The sequence below is a fragment of the Momordica charantia genome (genome assembly GCF_013281855.1).
Source record: "Momordica charantia cultivar OHB3-1 chromosome 7 unlocalized genomic scaffold, Mcharantia_2.0 BLBB01000007.1, whole genome shotgun sequence".
Classification (NCBI taxonomy): domain Eukaryota; kingdom Viridiplantae; phylum Streptophyta; class Magnoliopsida; order Cucurbitales; family Cucurbitaceae; genus Momordica; species Momordica charantia.
Genome location: NW_028275165.1, coordinates 1872642 through 1898345, shown reverse-complemented (window position 1 = coordinate 1898345; position 25704 = coordinate 1872642). Strand labels below are relative to the sequence as shown.

Here is a 25704-nt window from a genome sequence, read left to right as displayed (position 1 = left end):
TAAAAACAATTAGATTTGAGAGTTCTCATCCAAAGTACGAGTTGAAATTTTTATAGAAGCACACATGCTCATGAAGAATAATTTGAATAGGCCCTTTCTTGAAGGGTCATATGTTTCGTGGAAATTTTAAGATTTGTTTTGCACAAAGGTAAGATGCCGAGCATCTTAAGATGCTTGGGTATCCTAGTTAGGATGTCCATATGAGAGACATCTAACGTATTTTAGATACCCTTTCGAAATATGAGTTTTCGAGATTCCAATGTCGAGGGCATCAACCTTTTACATTTTTTCCCATCATTGTTTTCTTCTTCGTATATTTACTTTTATCAATTTTTCTGGTTTTATTTTTTATTTTATAATTTAATAAATTAATGTACTAATTGTCAATTAAACTATACCATAGCTATATTTATTTTTAATATTTTAAAGGAATTATTATTAATAATATTTATTGTCATAAATATATAATTTTAAAGCAACATATTTAACCACCAACATACATTTGATATTTTTCATCTTAAAAATAATAGTGCGATAATATGATAAATAAATTCCATTCAAGATAAGACTAATTATATATTTCTCTTTTTAGAAATATTAAAGTTGAAAATAAAATTTATATTTAATATTAATTTTTTTTCAAAAAACATTATAATAATATGAATTAATTTGTTATAAAAAATATATATACAAAATTATTATAAAAAAATAAAATATTCAATTAATAAAAAAACGTATTGTATAAATGCAAATCGTAATAAATTAATTTATAAATTATATGAATATTCGTAAAGGCATTTTTGGGACATTATATAAATTTAAAACATTCATAAAAATAAATCTTGCAAAACAAAAATGGGTATCCAAATATTCCCAAACATCCTTATAAATTTTCCTACAAAATAAGCGTAAATCTCAGACATCTACATTCCAAAAAATAAACGGCCCCTAAGGGATCGATGTGTACGTCACTATAGTCAAGTGTGTGAGAAATCATATACGCATGTACAAGATATCTATTTTTTTTTTTAAAATCAATCCTGTGGCAAAATACATTGAGTTTAAGCTTTGTAATCATCCAAATTTATGCTCACATATTACATGGGAGTTATTTTGAAAATAATTCAAATGACTAAAAGTGTTTTTTTTTTATACAACATTTGGGGGTGGGGGTTCGAATTCACGACCTCTTGGTCAGAGACAGGTGCTTTAACTATTTGAGCTATGCTCGGTTTGATTCAAACAACTAAAAATTGATTTAAAATTTGATACTCTTTCATCTGAAATCTAAAAAGAAACACTAAGTTATAAATGAGATGAAGCTGAAGAACTCCATTTTTTAGTACAACATGTTGGGATAAAGTTCTCTCGTTCAGGTAAGCTTAAGAATACACATATGATAGTTCAGGTAAACTCTTCATTGAGTTTAAGGCATTCTCTCATTTTTTCCCAACTTTGTCATAACTAATATTAATATTGTTAGTTATGTGGTTATTTCGAATGTAGTCAAAATATGACGAGTACTACAATAACGCATCCAAATTTATGCTCACATATTACATGGGAGTTATTTTGAAAATAACTCAAACAACTAAAAGTTGATTTAAAATTTGATAATCTTTCGTTTGAAATCTAAAAAGAAACACTAAGTTACAAATGAGAATGAAGGTGAAGAACTCCCTATTTTAGTACAACATATGGGGTTGAAAGGATCGAACTTGCAACCTCTTAGTTGAAGATATATGTCAATTATCGCTAAGTAAACACTCGTTTTGACAAACTAAAGAACTCATTAAAGGACCAAAAATTAGATTAAATAATTTGTAAGTTGGTCTATATATTAAACTTTATATTATTATAGAGAGAACTAAATAAAACAAAAATGTAAATAGGTTTTATTGGACGTACCTTGTCAACCAAATACTGCAATTTTTCGATGTTTTCAAGATATGAACATTTTAAGATTATTTTGCTAAATTGATTTTAAGTAACATCGCAGATTTCTTATTGAAATATCAAGAGAATAAGTTATATACTCCATTTTAGGTTAGGTATTTATTGACATAACTTATTTATAAGTAGAATGATAGACTTCATATTCTATATATCCATTCATAAATCTTTTTAAGTTTAAGATTTAGATCAAGTAACCTTATAGATTTCTTATATATATATATATTATGAGACATATGTGTTTTCCATTTTACAAGATAAAGTCAAAGTGATGATGAACAGGATTAGAAGGCATAAAAGAATATCTTTAGAAAGTTTTGAAGAAAGTCAGGGTTAGATGGGCCAAAATGCAATTTGGATAAACATTCGAATCTCAACAATTCTATCTTATTTTCTTCCTTTCGCTTTGTAAATGAATTTGGTTCCAAATGTTTACAGTATTTTTCATCTTCATTCTTCAAAATAACTTTCAATTTTATGGTTAATGTGTAATAAAAAGGAAAAAGAAAATTTTATGGTTAATGTATCAGTCTATTTCAATAAAAGTTTTAAGTTAAAAACAATGTAAAGGCCGTTGCGACAGAACTTGACTTTAAAATTGCATGTGTTATACAAGGTTTAAAATGTCGAGTCTTAATTTTATGAAAATATATCAATGGAAATATAGACAAAATGTCGATATCAATGTAAAGATTATATAGAATTTTGAAGAAAATCATAAAAAATATTTAAATTAACAAATAAACATTTTTTCTATTTATTAATAAGTTAAAAATGATTAATATTCGTTTGCAAGAAAAATAAATAATTAATATTAATATTATGTATATATTAGTGATATATTATTGATATTTTTCATATTTTATCGATTTTTTTTGTACTATGATGGAAATGTCGATTTACCCATTATGTCGATGTCGAACCCATGAATATATGGACATGTCAATCGAAATATCGACGTGTGGATGCATATTTATATCATGGTGTTATATATATTGTTAGAGTCAATTTTTTATAAATTAGGGTGTGTTTGGTTGATGATTTGAAAATCGAGATTCAATATCTATGCTTTCAATATTTTAAATATTTTTTATACTTTGTGTTGTATTTGAAAATATATACTTATTTTATGCTATTATATATGAAAATGAATCAAAATCGGGAGAAACCGGTCTAAGTAAGCCACGTTCTCTCGACACATCTTTTTGTGTGAATTTGGCACACACTATCAAGCAACGTCTCTTTCTTGATATTATTGCTGATATTATTCCCCTTCTATTCCACTTACTCCATACCAATTTGCTCTCCTCTTAAGTAAGTTTTGGATCCGAGTGGTAGGGTGATACCTCAAGGCCCATGCTTTTGCCAATGGATCTGCCACTTGAGGCCACGTATATTTTAATATCATATCATACTTATGTTGAACATAAATTGATTAAAATTGGATAAGATAAAAAGAAAAAATTAAATGTATCAAAAAGTCTATAATTTTCCTAAATTATTAGAGACTATCTTTATACTTACCTAATAAAAAACTAAGGTTAAAAAATAATGAACAATTAAAAAAAAGAGTTGATTTAATTAAGGTTACTGTTTGTGCAACAAAATGGATGGTCTCGGCCGACCAGGTCGAGATGAACCGACGAAGAGAGTTGGGTGAAATTGGGTGAAATGGGGCGAGTAGGGAGATCAAATTGGCGAGAAGAGACTTGCACAAGAGAACAAACATCTGATGCTAAAATCAGTGTAAGAGTTCGACCTTGATATTGAGATCAAGACATAATGAGATACTTGACTACGAAGTGGGATCCCTATTTATGGTATCCGACAATGCATCTAACTAGCAGTTAAGCATGTCGTATTGAAGCTATTCTAGTCGGATGTGATCGTGCTGGTCGTGTAGAGTTTTGATAACTCTCTGCCCAGTATTCGACTAAATGTAGTGGGTCTTTCCTTGGGTGAAACGAGTGCCTAAGACCAACCTGGTGGTCGGTTGCTTGCTCATCTTGAACTGGTGAGTGATTTACCCACTCCCTGCTCTCCACGTGGCAATGTTGTTTTACACCTCCAATAATTGCTAGCTAGTCATGATGGTTCAAATTTATCAATCTTTTTTCTACTTTTTTTCTTTCTCACACAAATATATATAAATGTTGCCAACCCGAGCATGGTTCAACCAGTTAGGATATATATCCTTAACCAAAAGTTGAAAGTTAATGCTCACCCTTCAACTAAACTAATCTAAAAAATCTATACATTAAAAGTAATTAAAAGTTAAACCAGGTTCAAATTTAACCATTTAAGAAGTAAATTTGTATAAAATAGTATAAAAATGACATAATTACAAAAATAGTTTATAATATATCTAAGTTGAGTGTATATATATCAATCATTAATTATGATAAATCATTGGTTTTTCTTAAATCAAATTTTAAATAAACCAATCAAGGAGGAGGGAGAGGTAGTTCGAGCTTCCAAACAACCCTAATCAATTTAGGAAAACATAAAGAAAACGAATCTTTAAACCAAGGATTAATCCTTAAAATCATTACTCAAATGAATATCTTTGGTTAGATCCTCATCATTATTGTGTCTCTTATCTCTTGTCTACATATATCTCCCTACCATAATTTCTCAAAAATTCTTAATTTTAGTTTAATAAATAAATCTACAACTAATCTTCATGTCGAGAGAGAGTTAATACTCAAGCCAAGAAAGATCAACAATATAGTAGTTCAACTCAGATGGGCCTACATCCACTTTGCAAGATGAGCTAGAGATTTCATTCAATAGCTAAAAGCGTGGAAGAAGGATATGTTTAATAAACCTAGATTCTCAATATGCCCCTTAAAGATGGTGGCTCTTTTAGGGTTACCAATCTGGGTCGGATCATTTTTTAAGACTAGAGATTTGTTTTAGTTTGTTGGACTATGATAACTCCATTGATTTTTTCGACGTGAGATCCTTAAAATTAAGTTCATAAGAGTAGACTAGAGCTTAACTAGTATCGAGCCAATTTAAAATAACCTCTAGCTTATTAGCTATGGCATTTAAGAAGGAGCAATTGTTTAACACCGCTACAATCTAAAATCAATTTCTTAAATAGGGATTATTATTTGTTGGATTCCAACCGAAACATTACTATTTTAGTGATATTGAAATGTGCATATATAAAGGTGGGAATTGAGAATCTAATCTCTCACGCAAAGCAAGGGAATAATGTACTCTTTTTCATACTTTAATATAGAATAAAAGATAGGGAATCAACAAAAAGAAAAGAAATAGATGGATTATGTCATCGTGGGATTCCCTTTCCCTCCCTATAAAAGGCATATCTTGCAAGGGAAAAAAATATATAGCAATATCAACAACTCTTCTATTTGTTGTGAAAAACCTATATATTTTACTTATGGTGTACCTTCCAAGATACGTGGCATTCAAATCAAAATTCCATGGCCTTTACTTGCGCTATGTGAATGACGAAATTCCACGTACACAATCATTATTGTCGAGCTCTCTGGAGAATGTTGTAAGTCCATACACAAAGTTTGAATTGGAGACAGCAAAATGTAATCCCTCCTTAGTCAGTATACGATGTTGCTACAACAATAAATATTGGGTCACTGAGTCACCAGGTTCAGATTTATCGGTGCAAAAGCTATGAAAACAGAAGAAGACAAATCCAAATGGACGTGCACATTATTCCAGCCTATTTATGATAACACCGAACAAGCATATCGGTTTCGTCATGTCCATCTTGATCTTTTTGTAACCCTGTCGACGATTCCTGATGATGTTTTTATTAATTTTTTGTACACAGATGTTGCAGGCTTTCCTGATAAATATTGTGATCTTAGTACAATCATTGATTGGGAAACGTTGGTTACATTACAAAAACATGTTGCTTTCAAAGGTGACAATGGTTGCAACCTCAGGGCAAGATGGATGAATAACTATGGATTCTTGGAATTTGAAACCACCGACATTGGAGATCCTGCTGTTCCAATGGAAACCTTCACAACAAAAGATGGATGTATTTGCATAAAGTCAGATTATATCGGAACGTTTTGGCTGTGTAGCGACGTAACTAATGATATATTGGCAAGGTCAACTGATGTTACAGACGCGGACCCAAATACTTTGTTTTGGCCCATCAAACTTGATAACAATACCATTGCTCTACGCAGCTTGAATAACAACCGTTTCATAAAAAGATCCAGTTATCCATTAGTGGAAAATGGGCTCTGCCCTTTGGTCAAAACCATTGATCAATATTCAAAATTTCAAATAGAAGAGGTTGTTCTTTCACGAGACATATATGACGTACGTTTTCGACCGTCAGATGCTAGGATCTACGATCAAAGTTTACTGGTGATGGCCACTGGAACTGCTACTAATAGGATAGAAGTACCCAACACTGTGGGCTTGCATCTCAAATATACAGACACGAAATCTAGCACGTGGAATGCATCAGTTTCATTGAAGTTAGGTGTGAAAACAAAAATTCAAACGAAAATACCCTTCTTTGTAGGAGGAGAAGTTGAAATGTCTGCTGAATTGTCAGGAGCATATCAATGAGGGAAAACTGAGACGAAATCAAGAGAGCTTGAAACGACTTATAATGTAACAGTGCCGTCAATGACCTCTTTGATTGTCAACGCAAGGTACATGTGATGTTCCCTATTCGTATACTCAACGTGACGTTCTCACTGATGGAAAAATAGCTAAATCTCATCTAGACGATGGTGTTTACACCGGCACCAGTTGCTATAACTTCACATATGAGACCAAGAAGATACCCATGCTACCTGCATGAACAACAACAATAATGATAAATAAATAAATATATGAATGATGATATGTTTGCTACATGTGATAAACATAATCGCATTTTTTGGAAAATTGGCAAGGTTTATAATACTTTTACGTGGTTTTTAGTTTGTATTATGTAAGAGAATAAAACTATTACATTTGGGCCGGTTTTGCAAGACTTATAATAAGTACTTATATATTTTAATTATATATCTTTGCATTATGCTTTTGACTAACTCTTGTGAATCTTACCCCATGGCTGTGAATCAAATTAAATCTTCAATAAGGTATTGAAAACTTAGTAAATTTTGGAAAATTAGTATGCTGCACATTTATATTATTTTGTATTTCAAAATTTCAATAATGTCACCAAGATAAAGTTTTTAGTCACATATATAAACGGAGTACACCATTTAAATTATATATTTTTTATAATATATCTTACTATATATATCTCATTGACATGTTAAAATTTAGGTCAGCCCATTTAATTTCCTCGATGAGAAGTTTGTTCTAGATTGAACTATTCACCTCTACCAAAATACTAGCCAACTCCTCATCTTATTCTTCAAATATCTTTTCTCTTCTATCTCCTCCATATGTGACTAGCGTCTTACATTCTCTCTCGCTCTACCTTTAAATACTTCTACATGTAAGGATTAAAGTTTTCTAAATTATAATAGGAAGATCTTTTTTTATTTTTAAATATATATAATTGTTTTCATTATATATAACTATAAAATATGAATATTTATAGTTTTATTTTATTAAAAAATATAAATTTTATATGAATTATAATTCAATTTTAGTATACGTACTTATATATCTTGATATAAAATAAACTTAAAAATGTCAAATTTAAAAAATTAAAATTCAATCCTTTATTTAAATACTTAAATTTAATCTTAAAATCTTATTTTCTTGAAGAAAAATTCTCTCTTTTTTTTTCCTTATTAACAAATATGTCTTCTCCTTTTTTCTTTTTTTTTTTAATAAAAAACTCGACTTCTATTTTATCATATTTAAATAACGATAGAAAAATATATAGGTTTTAAAAAGTGATTTCAAAATAAAAAGAGTGGTTTATTTTGGAGTCATATAATGTTAAGGATCCCACATTGAAAAGAGAAAAGACATAATAATGGTTTATAATAGACATGTTTTATTCCTCAAATCTGACCAAGATAGATGAACCAAAAGAGCCACGATCTTGAGGGGACATGAACCCTTACTAAAATAAAATTATAAGCTTAATAATATTTAGTTTAAATAAATTATATTAAAGAAAGTGTTTATTTTTTAAATTAGTCGCAATCAAAATAACAAATATATAGGTTTGATCTTAATCATATTATTTTGAGCTCAACATAGTAAATTTAAAATAGTATTTTATTTCTAAGATAATCAAATTAAAATAATTACAAAAAATATAGAAATGTTAGTTTTATCGTTATTTAAATAAAAGTTAATATTCTTCTTCTTCTTAAAAAAAGGTGTTAATATTATGCAATAAAAACAAAAGTAAAGAAACAGTTAAATCATAACTCAATTTCATTTTCTAAAATATTTATAAAATAATATAACATAAAATTTTAAATTTGGAATTGAAGGAAATATAATTTTATTGAAAATTTGAACAAATTATTGAAACCTAACTTTATTTGTAACTTTACGAACCAAATCAGAGAGTAAAAATCAAACATGCGTAACTCCAAACTAAACTCTGCAACCCGAATACATATTATATAACTCAAGACTAAACGATTCTACACCTCAAATAGAAACTTCACAACTCTAGCTATTTAATTCCCCGAGTTTTCTTCCCCGTTATTCTTTGCACTTTGGCACGATACATTCTATTATTTTTTTTGTAGAGATAAAAGAAAAAGAAAGAAAGAAAAAAAAAAAGAATACTTCCAAACTGACTCTAGATTCTTCATCCTCAATTTATTTTTATTTCCTATAGTGATTCTACGTGGAAATCGAATCCCCATTCCACAAAAATTCTAACCCATTTTGGAGTATTCAAATGATAAAGTTTTGAATATATGCGAACTACTTTAGTCTTTGTCATTTTCTCATCCGATAGACAAAAATAATAAAAGATTATGGCTATATAATCAAGTAGAAGACTGTATTAGGTATTTTGACTAAAATCAAAGGCAAAACCATTAAAGCTCTTATCTATAATGGACAATATTATACTAGTACATAAATATGGAGAGGTTCGTTGCCCTTAACTGAAGGGACGTGAATCCCGGAGAGAACGGGTTCTTGAATTTCTTTTGAAATTTAAAAAACAGAAAAATATAAAACAGTGAAAATATTGGATTTTACCTTTGAAGACTCTTTTTCGTGTAAATCCAAGGAGACAACACCACTTGATCTTCCTCGCTGAGTATCTTGGTCGAGAATCCAGATTGTCGGATCCAATTGCAAAGGATTGAGAGAGTAAGAGAGTTGAAAGATTTTTTTTTTTTTTTTTTTTGCCTCTATTTGGGGTTTAGCTTTATATTTATACAGGAAAATCCTAATACCATCAGAATATGTTATTCTTTTGGATATAGGATATCTTATCCTGAATTTAGGAGAAATCCCAAGACCATAAGGATATCTTCCGTAGAAAATAGAGGTTTTTCCCATCCATAACATTAACCTCCACTCTAAAAAATACATAGTATTAACTTTAAATCTTTATCCAAAATTAACATATATTTATATAATGTATCAATGTATCAATATACATTATATACGTTCCTTTATGTAATTTGAACATTTTAAATTATTTCATAATTCTTTATGCTCGTTTTACCCATTGTGAGCTAGCTAGGAAACCTAATGGACCTACAAATTATAATCTCTAACGATACGAGATTAATCAGTCAAACTCATTAACCAAGTTAATCATTCGTTAGCTGCGAGTCACTCCATTAAAGACCCGAAACTGCGTTCTTCTTACTGTAGAATGTTTTCGTATCCACGGATGTACAACCATTAACGGCAAGTCAATCCTTCACGAGTGCTCGTAACTCTAGCTGGGTCAAATTACCGTTTTACCCTTGAGTTACATCTTGCTCCTTAATACCACTGCTCCTCCAATGAACAACCCAGTTATGGTCCGACCAATAACCGGAAATCCCTCCCGGGCCAGTGAGAGGATGAAGCCCCTTGTTCAAGTCCCCGAGTCAGCATGTAAGGGAACACTTCATCTACTACCCTAAAGTCATGAAGAAGTGAATTCAATCTTGCGTAGTTATGTTTCCAGCTCCCCACTCGGTCTCCTTCCCAAAATGGTAGGATTATTGAGTCGACAATCTGGGCCACTCTCACCCATACAAATCAACGGACGATCCATTATATGCAGGAGTGCATAACTTGCTCAATTAAGATCGAGTTACCTAGTCATCCTATGAGATAACAATTTATTGACCAACGGTGTTAAAGCTAATGATTAATTATTTTGCGGTCCGACCTTATACAAACTTATTGTATAGGATACCCCTACTCGCATGTCTCTACATGAACGACCTGGATAAAGTCTTTTGTAACTATTACAAAGCGGGTCGTATCTATAGTGTTACCATGATAAAGTACCCAACCTTATCCATGTACTATAGATAATTTAGGTTATTACTGAAACATTATCCATTTGTATATTGAATATATACTGTATACCAAAAGTATATACTGTTCTAGTTACATTAAATTACCTTGGATCTTAGTTTATTGGAATATTAGTAATGCAAAGAAATAATAAAATAACTTTTATTAATAATAAATAAAATGTTTACAAATTACAAACTCACGAGCTCAGGGCACTAAACCCAACATTAACATCATTAATATTTTTATCTTTGGCTAGATTCTTATATATCTCTTTATCTCTTGTCTACTTTTATCCCCTACAAGAATTTCTCAAAATATTTTAATTTAATTGAATAAATAAATCAATAACTAATCTTTTTCATTCGACCTTGTTAATAATTGTTGTGTAGAGATCTGAGTTAATACTAAACCTGAGAAATAACAAGACAACAACAATTTGATCCAACGAAGATTGGTCTACATCCACTTTGTAAGGTGAGCTAGGGATTTTATCCAGTAGTTGAAAGTCAAAGAAAGATCTTTATCATAAACGTTGTTAACTCCATTGATCTTTTTGATGCGAGATCATTAACATGTCGTGTTGAAAGTCAAAGAAAGATCTATATCATAAACGTGGTTAACTCCATTGATCTTTTTTATGCGAGATCATTAACATGTCGTCTCGAGATGGTGGATCTTTTAGGGTCACCAATCTTGGTCGGATCATTTTGTTTCGGTCCAGATGGTCGTTTGAGTTTATGTTGAGCACTAATACCATCGTAATATTTATGATGTTCTATCTCAAAATTAATTGACAATTGGTAAGCATCAAGGTTGCTCAAGCTTACGAAGCTATAGGTCTTTCTAGGATCCTTGCAAACTTTCACAAAAATAGCTAACCTACCAAATGATTCCAACCAATAGTAAGGTTAGAAGATGAGTCACTCTAAGATAATATCTAGAATCTATGATGGTCCCTCCTATATCTTAAGACGACTCACTCTATAGTTAGCTTGATCGAGAATAATCCAATGCAGAATCGGTTTAACATCAAACCAAAAGCAAGATTTGAAAGAAGCAACACCAAATGTGTTAAGGAACAAAAGTTCTAGATTTCAATTTGTTAAATCTACCGTAACAAGGTGATTACAAGCCTTTAAATAGGCCAAAGGAAAGTTCAACAAAGAAATACCAAAAGTCTTTCAACATTCTATTTAGTTCAAATTGAAGAAAATAAGACACGCAAATTAAAATTTGATTGCACATCCATCTATACGCTTAAATGCATAACAAAAAGCATAGAATGGTTTTAAATTGTCTTGGAAATCTAATGTAGGAGGCGCTTCACGTTTGGATGAGGTTTGACAAGCTTTTGACTTTACAAACTTCCAAGAGGTGCAATCTGCAAAGACACTTGTTCACAATTCTGCAAACTTTTTTTTGTTGTCTTTTACCATGTCTCAAAATAGACAACTTTTCCCGTGCCATCTTTGCTCCATTCTCTTCTTAACTCATTGACGTAACATTATAAATAATTTTGAGCTCAAAACTCTTTGTTGGTTCTTGTGTATTAATCAGCCTTTGAAGATGCAGTGTTAAAACCTCTTGAATCTTCTCTGCTTTGCTTCTTGTAATTATTCCCTCGGGTACATTCAATTGATGAGTGGTTGGATTTGCATCAGCAACTAAAGAAGTAACCCATGTATTTATAAACCTTGTTAACTCGATTATTGATATTTTGATGTGAGATCCTTAACGTTAAAGTACACGGCATAGATGAGAGCTTAACAACTAACTAGCCAACCGAATTAGTTTTAAAGTAACCTCTAGTTTCTAGCTATGTGACATGAAAAGGGGTCATTATTCCACACTACTGTCAATCTAAAATCATTTGTTCATGTAGGAATTGTTATTTGTTAGATTTGAAAGCAAATATTACTCTTTAACTGATACTGACATGTGCATAAACAAAGGTGGGAATTGAGAATCTCATCTCTCATGCAAAGCAAGGGAATAATGTACTCTTTTTCATACTTTATTATAGAATAAAAGATAGGGAACCATAAAAAGAAAAGAAAAGCAAAACAAAGAAAGAGAAAGATTATGTCATTGTGGGATTCCCTTTCTCTTCGTATAAAAGGCATATCTTGCAAGGGAAACTAATATAGCAATAGCAATTCCTCTCTTTGTTGTGAAAAGCATATATATTTATATATATTAAAACAAAGAGAGAAGGAAAATGGTGTACCTTCCAAGATATGTGGCGTTCAAATCAAAATTCCATGGTCTTTACCTGCGCTATGTGAATGACGAAGCTTCATCTATACACACATTCTTGGCGAGTTCTGAGGAGAACGTTGTAAGTCCATACACAAAGTTTGAATTGGAGACAGCAAACTGTGATTCCTCATTGGTCAACATACGATGTTGCTACAACAACAAATATTTGGTCAGTTTGTCATCGGACTCAAGTTTTATTGCTGCAAAAGCTGAGAAGATAGAAGAAGACAAATCCAAATGGGCATGCACATTATTCAAACCTATTTACGACAGTGCTGAGAAAGCATATCGATTTCGTCATATCTATCTTGGCTTTGATATATACTTGTTGAGAATCACTCCTGTTTATACTAATTGTTTGGTTGCAGATTCCTCAGGCACTTGTGTAAAACTTTGTGATCTTAATACAATCATTGATTGGGAAACGTTGGTTACATTACCTAAACATGTTGCTTTCAAAGGTGACAATGGTTGCTACCTCAGGGCAAGATGGATGAATGACTATGGATTCTTGGAATTTGAAACCACTGACATTGGAGATCCTGCCGTTCCAATGGAAACCTTCACAACAAAAGATGGAAGTATTCGTATAAAGTCAAATTATATTGGAAAGTTTTGGAGACGCTGCCATATACTTAATTCTATATTGGCAGAATCAACTGACGTTACAAACATAGACTCAAATACTTTGTTTTGGCCAACCAAAATCGATAATAATACCATTGCTCTACGCAACTTGGGTAACAACTGCTTCGTCAAAAGATCCAGTTATCCATTAGTGGTGAATGGACTCCGTCCTTTGGTCAGAACTATTGACCAATATTCAAAATTTCAAATAGAAGAGGCTGTTATTTCACGAGACATATATGACGTACATTTTCGACCATCAGATGCTAGGATCTACGATCAAAGTTTACTGGTGATGGCCACTGGAACTGCTACTAATAAGACAGAAGTACCCAACACTGTGGGCTTGCGTCTCAAATATACAGACACGAAATCTAGCACGTGGAATGCTTCAGTTTCATTGAAGTTAGGTGTGAAAACAAAAATTCAAACGAAAATACCCTTTTTTGTAGGGGGAGAAGTTGAAATTTCTGCAGAGTTTTCAGGAGCATATCAGTGGGGAAAAAGTGTAACGAAATCAAGAGACCTTGAAACGACTTATCATGTAACTGTGCCACCAATGACCTCTTTGATTGTTAGCTTGTTAGCAACGCAAGGTACATGTGATGTTCCCTACTCATATACTCAACGTGATGTTCTCATTGATGGAGAAATAGCTACCTCTCACCTAGACGATGGCGTTTACAGTGGCACCAGTTGCTACAACTTCACATATCAGACCAAGAAGATACCTATGCCTGCATGAACAACAACAATAATAAATAATGATAAATAAATAAATGATGATATGTTTGTTACATGTGATAAACATAATCGCATTTTGTGGGAAATTGTCAAGCTTTATAATACTTTTACGTGGTTTTCGGTTTGTATTATGTAAGAGAATAAAAATGTTATATTTGGGCCGGTTTGGCAAGACTTATAATAAATACTTGTATATATTTTAATTATATCATTGCATTATATTTGGACTAACTCTTTTGAATCTTGTCAAAACGAGTCTAACTTAATGATAATTGATATATATTTCAAACAAAGAAATTGTGAGTTTGATCTCCCCCTTCACATGTACTCAAGAAAAAAGAAAAAAAAAACTCTTGTGAATCTTACACCATGGCTGCGAATCAAATTAAATCTTCAATAAAGCATTGAAAACTTAGTAAATTTCGGAAAATTAGTATGCTAACATTTATATTATTTTGTGTGTGAAAATTTCAATCGTAATGAAACTTTTTTGAGACCGCTGCTGTTTACAAAAAAGACAATATCAATAACGTCGTCAAGATAAAGCTAGTCTCTAGTCACAATGTTTATAACATTCTTCACTTTGTTTAATAGGATCATATAGCTAGTTTTTCATCATTGTTTTATTGTTTACATAAATTAGTTTCAATTATATATAGTTATGCAATAAAAACAAAGTAAAGAAAAAGTTATAATCATAACTCATTTAATTTTCTAAAATATTTATAAAATAATATAACTCAAAATTTTAATTTTTGAATGGAAGGAAATATAATTTTGTTGAAAATTTGAACAAATTATTGAAATCTAACTTTATTTGTAACTCTAAAAACAAAATCAGAGAGCAAGAATCGAACCTACACAACTCCAGATTAAACTTGACATCTCGAATACATCTTTCATAACTCAAGACTAAACGATTTTGCACTTCAAATAGAGACTTCATAACTCTAACTTTTTAATTCCCCAAGTTTACTTTGGCATTATTCTTTCCACTCGTGGCACGATACATTCTATTTTTCTTATAGATAAAAAGAAAAAAGAAAAAAGAAAAAGGAATACTATTCTTCATCCTCAATTTTATTTTTATCTCCTATAGTGATTCCCCATTCCACCAAAATTCTAATCCATTCGGGAGTATATATTCAAATGATAAAGTTTTGAATATATACGAACTACTTTGGTCGAAAATGCAAACAATATTTTCTTTTCAGATAGACAAATAAAAGATCATGGCTATATAATTAAGTAGAGGACAATATTATTTTGAATATTAATTCTTCATCGGTACCAGGTCTTTTGAATTAATTCAAAAGTAAAACCATTAAAGCTCTGACCTAGAGTGGACAATATTATTATACCGATACATAAATATGGAGAGGTTCGTTGTCCTTAACATCATTAATATTTTTATTAATCATTTAAAAAATAAAAATCTATTTCACAATGAACACTTGGTCTATTACATGTAGATTTAAATATTTGTTCATATAGATTTCTACTTATCACATAAATGAATAAAATACATTACTACATTAGCTTTTTGTTGTATAATTTAAGAAAAAAAAAAGGAAGAGTAAGAACTAAAATTATTATATTCATGTGCATAAGTTTAAAATTTAAAAGAGAAAGTTTAAAAGTTTATGGACCAAAATAGATAGAATAAACGTGAAAGTTTGTGAGATCAGTGTATATTAGAAAGGTTGAAGGCGTTAGATATCCACATAAATCAATTAAATTTACCCAACCCATCAATGGTATCAGAGCGGGATGTCCTATGTTCGAACCCGTGCGTAGTTGTTTCTTTCTCATTTATATTGACTTCCACTTGTTAATTTACCCAACCAATCAACTTAATCTTTTAGGTTGAGTAGTGGTTTATTCATCCTTAGAGAATGATAATTATAATCATTGGAAATGGTAGAATGAATAATTTTCCTTTATAAGAGTGAGATATGAAGTGAGTGCAGTGAAGTAGATAGTTAATTTATAACATCTCATAGAAAAATCGTATGTATTAATGTGTTATGGTATTAAATATTTGTCGATATGTCTAACATTGACGAATGAATCATTAACTTATTCTTCCATATTTTCTGGTTGTATTATGGTATCAAAGTGAAACGTCCTGTGTTCGAACTCATGCATTATTGTTTCCTCTCCATTTATTATGATTTCCACTTGTTGGGTGTTGTTGCAATTTAAATGAATTAAATTTACCCAACCCATAAACTTAACCTTTTGGGTTGAATGGAGTGCACCAGGCCTAAAGTTGAGCACATCGGATCAATGGGTAGAGCGCACTTGAGCATATGAGAGATAGCCAACAACAGAGGCACTGACAACTTGCGATTGAATTCGGACACATTCTAGAGTATTGTATTGGACAACGTTGTGCCCCTCCGCGGTACGTGCTCAGGGAAAGATCATAGTGCTGGTTGTCCCCACACCATACTTGAACGTCCTCTTTTTCTCTCCCTCCCTTCAATAAAAGCAACACCTAGAATCTCAACAAAAGAATGCAACAAATAATCCAGACACAACCTCTTGCACAAATTCTTACGGAAAAACTATATCTACGCACACTCTTACGCAAATTATCACTGTGGTTCTTGCAATTACTTTAAGTAACTCCACACTTGTTTGTTCCCGCCTTAAGTACTAACTTAAGCATTAGTGTACAATCTGTAAAGCACCACACTGGTGCTATATTTTTGGCCCAAGTGAAGCTAGAACTCAAAGAGGAAGGCGTACATGGTGTTAAGGACCCCACATAAAAAATAGCAGAAATTTGGCCTCCTAGGATTCCGCTAAATTTGTACCAATCTTCTAGAATAAAAGGGATCGAAACCTGCAAAACAGAAGAGCACTAAAGATCGGTGTGGCTCTTGCCACACAGACTCCGATGCTTAAGTCATAATCGGAGTAGTCGAGTATGGAGAGTAGGGTATTTTGAGCGTAGCAAATAGTAGTGACTTCTAGCATATTTTAGCGTACTTTTAGTGTTTGGTTCATCCTCTTATTTATAAAAGTCAAATCCTAATCCACTTAGGAATTATATAGGTCGAAGACTAATCCTTTACATAAGTCGAATGCTAGTGTGGTCAAGAGATCTAGACTCCTAGGCCCATGTATTTCGTCCTGGGCCTAATGTCAGATCGAGGGTTGAGATAGGGCAAGTTCGGATCGAGCTGCACAAAAGTTGAGGAAAACCAAAAGAGGGTTCTTGGCGCCAAAAAGGTATTGGCACCGAGCAGTGCTCGACGTCGACCACGGGTCGACCGTACAGGTTTCGGTGCTTACTTGGTTCTTCCTCGGCCAGTCTCTGCTTCTGTCGCTTGGTCCGTTCTTCTTTTATCTCCCTATAACACAAAGGATTTAACATGAGTTTATAGTATGAGTGGGCTACTCCTCTCATTGTCAATTGATTTTGAGATAGAACCATGAATATTGATAAGGGACCTAAAAATGAAAATCAACCCTTCATATAATTTTATAATTTTAAAAAGAGTTAGAAAAAATTAAATAAATAGATAAAAACTAAAACTATTAAACCGAAAAAGAGGAAGAATGGACGTATTTCGAATGAAAAAAAAAAACATTTTAGCTCCATATTATAATTTCTTTTCAGTTTTTTATTCTTTAAAAGTAAACTTGTTTAAATTACAAGCATGTAATTAATCAAACGATTAATTAAATTTTGTAATGCTTAGAGGTCTAGAAATCATTACCGTTAAGAAACCATGGGGTTGTCTTAAATTATATGTGCTATCGTTTTCCACCTTATGTTTTGTAATTCAATGGAATTTAATTTTTTAAGAAAAACAACGTCTAGGATGAGTGGAAATTCGAACTCAAGATTTTTTTTTTATCGGAAAGAGGTGCCTTAGCCAATTCAGTACTATATTCTTATTGTCTAATTATTTATTTTATACACACTACTCATTTAAAAAGTTATTAAAACAGTAACTTATAAAAAAGATTGCAACTCTTTCTAAATTGAAGTTGTCGTTGAATGATATTGAAAGAATTCTAAACAAAAATTGATATAAATTGTGAGGTTGATGGTAAAAATTGATTTATTTTCCTTGAAAAAGTTTATTTAGAATGACAAATGTGAAACGGAATTAATCTTAGTCAAATTCATGAGAAAGCAATGTTTGATTCTTTTTATTTTCTTCAAGAAATAAATAAAAAGGTAGCGTGGAATCTCATCGTGTGATTTTGTAGAATCTCATGAATCCCCATTCCATCATACTTCTGATCCATTTGGAGTATTATTCGAAAGTTAAAAGCTTTGAATATCCCAACTACTTTAGTCTTTGTCATTTGTTTGGAAGTGCAAACAATAGTTTCTTATCTTGATTAGAAAAGCAAAAGATTTCGAGTAGATATACGTAGGAGATAATATTTTCATTAGTAAGAGGTCTTTTCGGTCGACTGACTAAGACATTTATCTTCTACCAAAATGTTAGAAGTTCGAATTTTCACCTCACATATTGTTCAACTCAAAAGGAAAAAAAAAAAAGAAATATGAAGAATTTGACTCGAATTGAGTATAATACAATATTATTGTAGAAATATGGAGAGGTTGATTGTCCTTAACATCATTAATTTTTTTTTATTAATCACTTAAAAATTTTAAAATCTATTTCAAAATGAACACGTGATCTATTACATGTAGATTTTAATACTTGTTGATATAGATTTTTCTATCACATAAATGAACAAAATAATAATAATAAAAAATAAATAAAAGAATGTAAGGACTAAAATTATTGTATGCAAATTTAAGAAGTAAAATATAAAATTTAAATGTTTTAAGGACACAAATAGAATTAATGGGTGTAAAAGTTTGTGAGAGAGTGTGAATTTCTTTCCTATCCTAACTTTCAAATTGTGATATTCCACTATGAGTGAAGCTTAAAGATGTTAGTTGTTTTGTGTTAAATAACCTAAAAGTTTTTTTCCCCTTGAAAAAAAAAACCTCATTCAAACATTAAAGAGTACATCCTTTTTTGATAACATATCAAATAACCAATCGAGTTATAAACAAACCCCAGGCATCAAATTCATGTGTTTCAGTCGACATAAAAGTTTAATGTTATAGGTTAGGATAAATTGATCATTTATAGATATCTTAACATTAAAAACAAAAATACAGGAGTTTGAAAACTTACATCATACCTCTTATTCTCGATACCATTTTAAATATATTATCTAATGAACCCAAAGGTTTCAGCTTATATTATTACGACACATGCTACATATATCTAACTGATCCATTTCGAAATACCTAAAAGATAAGGATCGTCTCGAATCTAACATGTAGAGCTACCGATATCCTCAATAAAAATTCCTCATCCACACTAAAGGGCCAAATATGATGGAGATGACACATGGAATTTTATCCTTTTTGTTTTTTTCTTCTTTATTTCCTTTTTCTTTCCCCTTTTTGGAATATTTAGAATTTTTGAAGAAAGTTATACTTGAAGAGTTCACATCCAAGGGCCAAATATTCCAATAAACATTATTGCAATACTTTAAAATTTTAAAGAAGGTTAGAAAAATAAAATAATCATAATTAAGTAATTAAAAATAAAATTAAAAAGTGTTTTAAAGAGTGGTTACATTTCTAATGAGACAAAAGTACAATACATTTTAGCTCCATATTATATTTATTTTCACTTTCATATTCTTCAAAATTAAACGTGTTTAAATTACAATAGGCATATAATCAATGAAATAATTAATTAAATTCTTTAATGCATATTTAGATATTTAGATTTTTAAAATTTTATTATTTTTTTAGATAGATTATCTCATGAAATGAATTGTTTCATTTTGATATAGCATGTGCTACACATATTAATAAAACAATTTCTTTATTGAATATAATTCTCCAATGATTAAACCAATTACTTATGTTTTTAAAAATTTAAAATAATTATTTCAAATAGGAAAGTGTTACTTTTTTGCCTAGAGCATATGATAAAAAATTTTAAATTTTGGCTGGGATCCAATTCTCCGTCTCAAAAAATAATGTAATTGCTACTAAGTTATGTTGTGACGAAGAGAAGAGAACAAATAGGTGACGGAATTTAGACAATAATAATTCTCATCAATTCTAGGGAAATGATCCGTTCTTACCCCTAAACTTTATAAGGTGTATCGATTTTTGCAATAAACTTTCAAATTTTGTCACATTTGACCTTAGACTTAGATAATTATTGCAATTTTTACTGTTTTTTTTATTTATAACTAATTTACACCAACTAATTTTACGAATAGGCACCCTAAAAGTCTACAAAAACTCATTAATTTTAATAAAGCTTTGCATAAATTTAAATTTTGACAAAGGCACAAAATCAACCATTGAATAACTTTTACCAAAACTCACAAATTCAAACAAAGACAGTAGCTCTAATGCCTTTTTTTTGCTTCAAATCCTATCAGTTTCGTACCTACCATTTGTTTATAATTTATAGTTTATGCATAAGAATGATTTTGTAAGAAGTTATTCAATCGAAAACTTGTCCGAAGATAAAAGTTATAATCATTTTTCAAATTCAAGGCAGAGGTTACAACTCTTTCTAAATTTTGGGTGCAATTTGATGAAATTGAAAACTGAAAAATAAACACTAATATAATTGCACAGTTTAGGGTAAATTTCCATATTTTTCTTGAGCAATTTTTTAAAATTAAATAAGTGAAATGGAATCTAGTCAAATTCATGAGGAAAAAAAAGTCATGTTTTATTCCTTTTATTTTCTTTAAGAAATAAATAAAAAGATAGCGTGGAATCTCATGCATCAGAGGACAGATTTTGTTGGAAGAGAGAATTTCTTTTCCTTCCTATAAATATGATCTGTGGTAGGAGATACCAACATAGCAAACACAACTTTGTATTTGGAAGAGTAGCAAGCAAAGAGCAAGAGAAGAAAATGGTGCAACTTCCAAGGCATGTAGCTTTAAAATCAAAGTACAACGCCAACTATTTGCGTTATTTGAATGAAGCTTCACCAGTTCAGACATTTCTCCAGTATTCTGGAGACACAGTTCTGAGTCCATACACAAAGTTTGACATTGAGCAGGCCAAATGTGACCCTTCATTGGTCAATATACGATGTTGCTACAACAACAAATATTGGGTAAGTTTGCCTTCAGACCATAACTACATTGTTGCACAAGCTGACAAGACTGAGGAAGATAAATCCAAATGGAATTGCACATTATTCCAACCTATCTATGACAACACTCATCATGCTTTTCGATTTCGTCATATCTATCTTGGTTTCAATATTGTGTTGTGGAGAGTTGGCCCTCCATATGGGGATTGCTTGCGTGCACAATGGTCAGACCCCGATAGAGATCTTTGCGATCTTAGCACAATCATTGATTGGGGAACTTTGCTTTCCATACCTAAATATATTGCTTTCAAGGGTGATAATGGTTGCTTCCTTAGTTCTCGCTGGATTGAAGGCCATCAATATCACCAATTTGCTTCAAATGACATCGGAGATCCTACGATTGGGATGGAAACTTTCATCACAAAAGATGGGAGTATTCGTGTAAAGTCAAATTACTTTGGCAAATTTTGGAGGCGTAGTCCTAACTGGATTTGGGCTGATTCCACTGACACCTCAACAAACAATCCTGACACTTTGTTTTGGCCAACAAAAGTTGATAACAATAATGTTATTGCTCTACGTAACTTGGGTAATAACAACTTTATCAAGAGGCTCACAACCGAAGGCAAGACAAGTTGTCTCAATGCTGCCATCAACACAATTGACGAAACTGCACGGTTACAAATGGTAGAGCCTGTTCTTCGAAGAGAAATATATAATGTGAATTACCGTCTTGCAGATTCCAGAGTCTATGATCAAATTCCACTTGTGATGGCCACTGGGGATGCTACCAACCGAACACAAGTAGCCAACACGATGAATTTGAATCTATCGTATACTGAAACCAAATCAAGCACGTGGAGTTCTTCAGTTTCTACAAAATTGGGTGTCAAAACAACTTTGGAAACAGGTGTTCCCTTTATTGCTGATGGAAAGGTTGAAATATCTGCTGAGTTTAGTGGATCGTACCAATGGGGAGAAACTAAAACAACATCACAGACACTTGGAACTACATATCAAGTAACTGTGCCACCAATGAGTACTGTGATTGTCAGTTTGCTCGCAACTAAGGGTACGTGTGATGTTCCCTACTCGTACACTCAATGTGATACTCTCATCAATGGGGAAACAAAAATTTACGAAATGGATGATGGTGTTTACACTGGCATCAATTGCTATAACTTCAAGTACGAAGTTAAAAGCAAACCATTAGGATGTTAATATTACTATTGATAAGAATGTTTGTGGGTAACATTCTTCTAAAACCCTCACGAGACTTCACTCGTCCTTCTAAGGTATAACTTTGGAGGTTGAAAAGGCTTGTTGCATGTGCTAAATGCAATCGTGTGTTTCCTTTACTTATGTATGTTTCTGGCTTTAGTTTGTATTATCTATGTAAAAGAATAAAAGTATTGTAGAGCGATGTCTACAATATAATAATAAAGTGTCATGTGGGTTGTAATAATGTTGGTACTTCTCGATATTGAGAGTTAATAAAATTAAAGTATGCTTTATTTACTACTCTTCTCTTGTATTTCTACTTTGTTTGGATTATTTATTTATTTATGTTTGATGATATTTTTCTCTCTCATTCGATGAAACTTAGAAAATAAATGTTTCTTTGCAATTCACACGTTACATCTCTTCAAAGTATTAAACAATAATTTAATCTGCAACCAATGAAATAGACTTCTGTTGTTATGCTATTAATAGCATTGCAAGTTTAAGTTTCTAAGGTATGAAACTGAGATTTGATTTAATGAAATTATTTGATGCCGCAAGTTTACTTTAGATTTATGAACTTGTGTAAATTAATAGATAAGATTTTATCTTGCTTAATTAAAGGTGGAAACTATGACACGTGTGGTAACATCTCTAGTTTGAAAAGAAAAATTATAATGCACTTTCTCTCTCTCTTTCCTCTTCTACTAGTTACAATTAATGTCTAAGAAAATTTCAGCCTTTTTTTTAAGGGGAATATAATACATATGTGGCTAAAATTAGCCTTCTTATTCATTCAAATTGGTCGAAAATACAGAAGAAAAAAGAGAAAAGAGAAAAATATCAGAGTTTTGGCATTCATTTCTCACCATTTTTTTTGTGCTTTCGAACTTGATTTTCTATTTGCCAAAACTTTTTTTTTTTAATTTTTAATTTGGTTAGATTAGATGTGTTTCATCTACTCTTTAGGGGATTTTTTCTGTTGGTGTTATATTTATAAATTCTTTATAAGGATCGCTATTGAAAAAAAAGGGAGTTGTAATGCTTGATTCTATAAATATAGGAAATGATGAAGTTTCTTCTAGCTCTTAAAAAAGAACGTGTTGTAGTACTTATAAACTATGAGTCATATATGAAAAGATTCATCACTGAGATTTTTATTCCAAAAAGTTGCATGAACGGCAGTGATTCATGCTATATATGTGAGGACAATTATTTTCATTGGTATGAGTTATTTCAGGTGAAACCAAAAGTAAAGTCCCTTCGAAATACCGTTGTCAGTGTTTGATCGAATCACATTTCTCTATACATTAATTGCAAAAGTTAAAGTTGAATTTCTCTATGGATACCGTTGTCAGGTTTTATTTAATTCTTACCATTAAATTTTCGGTTAACATTAACTGTTTATAAAAACGGTATTAATTTGATCAAAGATTTATTAAAGTTTAATCTTTTGGTTTGCCATTTCGACCCAACACATTCTTGTGGAGCTTTGAGCTAAGCCTATAAGTACATAATGAGTGGACCTAACAAATAAATAAGCAGAAGTAAGAATCAGAAAGATGGATCACTGAAGGCAGGCCTTTCTCAATGAAAAAACTAGTCTGTCACACTTGTTTGTTTTGCTCTAAAAAAATCAATGAAATACAAAATATATTTTGATTGAAGAATAGAATGAATGGCACAAAATGACATAAAATATGTGAGGCGCCAAATTTTCTAATTTATGGAATAAAGAGAGAACTTTCCATAATTACTCAGGAAAAGTAATTAATCTCAGCCATCAATATTATTGTTTTTGATTGAATATTTTAAGGAAAGATAAACAGCAAGCAAGTCATCAGCAGAAGGACCTTAATTAATTGTAACTAACGGACATTAGATTTCAAAAATATCACCTTGATCAAACTTTGAAAGACAATTTTCATATCAATATTATGATAGCCATGACAGTTTTCCAATGGTTCAAAGGCTTGTTTTTCATGTACAACGTTTCAATTGTATTGTTGTATCGTTCAATTGTATTGTTGTATCTTAGAGGGGACATGCAAGAAAAGATACCTTATGCCCCAACATTTGATAAAGAAATGCATACTGCAAAGAGTTTGAATCTCAAGATATCAAGATATGCTAAATTTGGGAGGCTTTCAGGGAGGAGTAAAGATTGAAAGAATTACAAAAGATTATTTCAGAGTGAAGATTGAAAGAATTACAAAAGATTATTTCATATTTGATTTCTTACTACATCTCGTTACAACGTATCATCCTATTTATAATAGGATAATTCCTAATTATAATAGGAATGAAACATCTAAATCGAAATAATATCTAAAATTAAATGTTAAATCCCAAATCATATCAAATTGATTCCAAAATCATATCAATCTCATAACACTGATTCCTAAAGCATATCGATCTCATAACAAGATACCTACGAATCAACCTAATTGTATTTATGTGTTTGTTTCTCAAACAGTTTTAAGGAGACGAAGAGATTCATCGTGGAGCTTACAATTGAGAAGCAAAGCTAAAAGATTAGACATCTGAACAAGCGCTTTCGATTTAAGGGAGCACACCTTAAGACATGGAAGGGAAAAACGTTGTTCTACCTCAAATATGGAATTTCAACATCTGGTCCTACAGAATATTACAATTGGTTTATTGACTGAGGAGGAATTGTTACTCAACCGGTACAATTGCTGGTATTATTATTTTAAATTGTTTTGAGAGGGACTAGAGTGCAGCTCAAGAAGTGCCCAATTTTGTTATGGATGGTTTCACTAATTAACAATTCTGTGGTATTAGAAGGCTGCACCGACTTACCCATCACCTTGGGAGAAAGAGATACCATAATGAGTATAAGGTCGTTGAGTTCTTAAGTCGGCCTACAGTACAATATTTGACCGACCTATCATACATGCTCTTCAGCTATACCCTCAACAATTCACTAAATTATGAAGTATCCAACTGATCATGGGGTTGGAATAATTTGAAGTGAGTAGAAGACTTCTAGGTAGTGTTATACTATAGCACTTAAGGTTTCAAATATCTATGTTATAACTTAAGAAAGTGAGCTTTATAAGTATTCGACATGCCAACATTGAGGAACACGAACTGAAGAGTTGGAGCTTGTACCGGTACCGTTATTGAGCCCGGAGAAGCAAGTCAAACACCGGCACCAAACTTGGAGCTATTGATAGGCAGGAACGCATCCACTTCTTAAGAACCAACAATGCCAATGTATTTGTCTGGTCCCATGAAAGATACGTCGGGCATCGACCTAAAGATCATGGTCCATCATCTCAACATAGATACCTTATTTTGACCTATTGAACAAAAGCATTGACCTGTA

At 31.4% G+C, this 25704-nt stretch overlaps 3 protein-coding genes across 3 annotated transcripts; all 3 read left to right on the top strand.

The window, feature by feature from the left end:
• Window positions 1–5613: 5613 nt before the first annotated feature.
• On the top strand, window positions 5614–6531 carry LOC111018558 (uncharacterized). Its single transcript, XM_022294689.1, has one exon. It carries the CDS (start codon window positions 5614–5616, stop codon window positions 6529–6531), a length of 918 nt encoding a protein of 305 aa, XP_022150381.1.
• Window positions 6532–12589: 6058 nt separating this feature from the next.
• On the top strand, window positions 12590–14002 carry LOC111018556 (uncharacterized). Its single transcript, XM_022294688.1, has one exon. The coding sequence runs from the start codon at window positions 12590–12592 to the stop codon at window positions 14000–14002; it is 1413 nt and encodes a 470-aa protein (XP_022150380.1).
• Window positions 14003–20945: 6943 nt separating this feature from the next.
• Window positions 20946–22352, top strand: LOC111018555 (uncharacterized). The gene has a single exon (XM_022294687.1). The coding sequence runs from the start codon at window positions 20946–20948 to the stop codon at window positions 22350–22352; it is 1407 nt and encodes a 468-aa protein (XP_022150379.1).
• Window positions 22353–25704: the final 3352 nt, after the last annotated feature.

What these genes read in the sequence shown, in the direction of transcription:
- LOC111018556 (XM_022294688.1), top strand. Translation starts at nt 12,590, where the DNA reads ATGGTGTACCTTCCAAGATATGTGGCGTTCAAATCAAAATTCCATGGT.
- LOC111018558 (XM_022294689.1), top strand. Translation starts at nt 5,614, where the DNA reads ATGAAAACAGAAGAAGACAAATCCAAATGGACGTGCACATTATTCCAG.
- LOC111018555 (XM_022294687.1), top strand. Translation starts at nt 20,946, where the DNA reads ATGGTGCAACTTCCAAGGCATGTAGCTTTAAAATCAAAGTACAACGCC.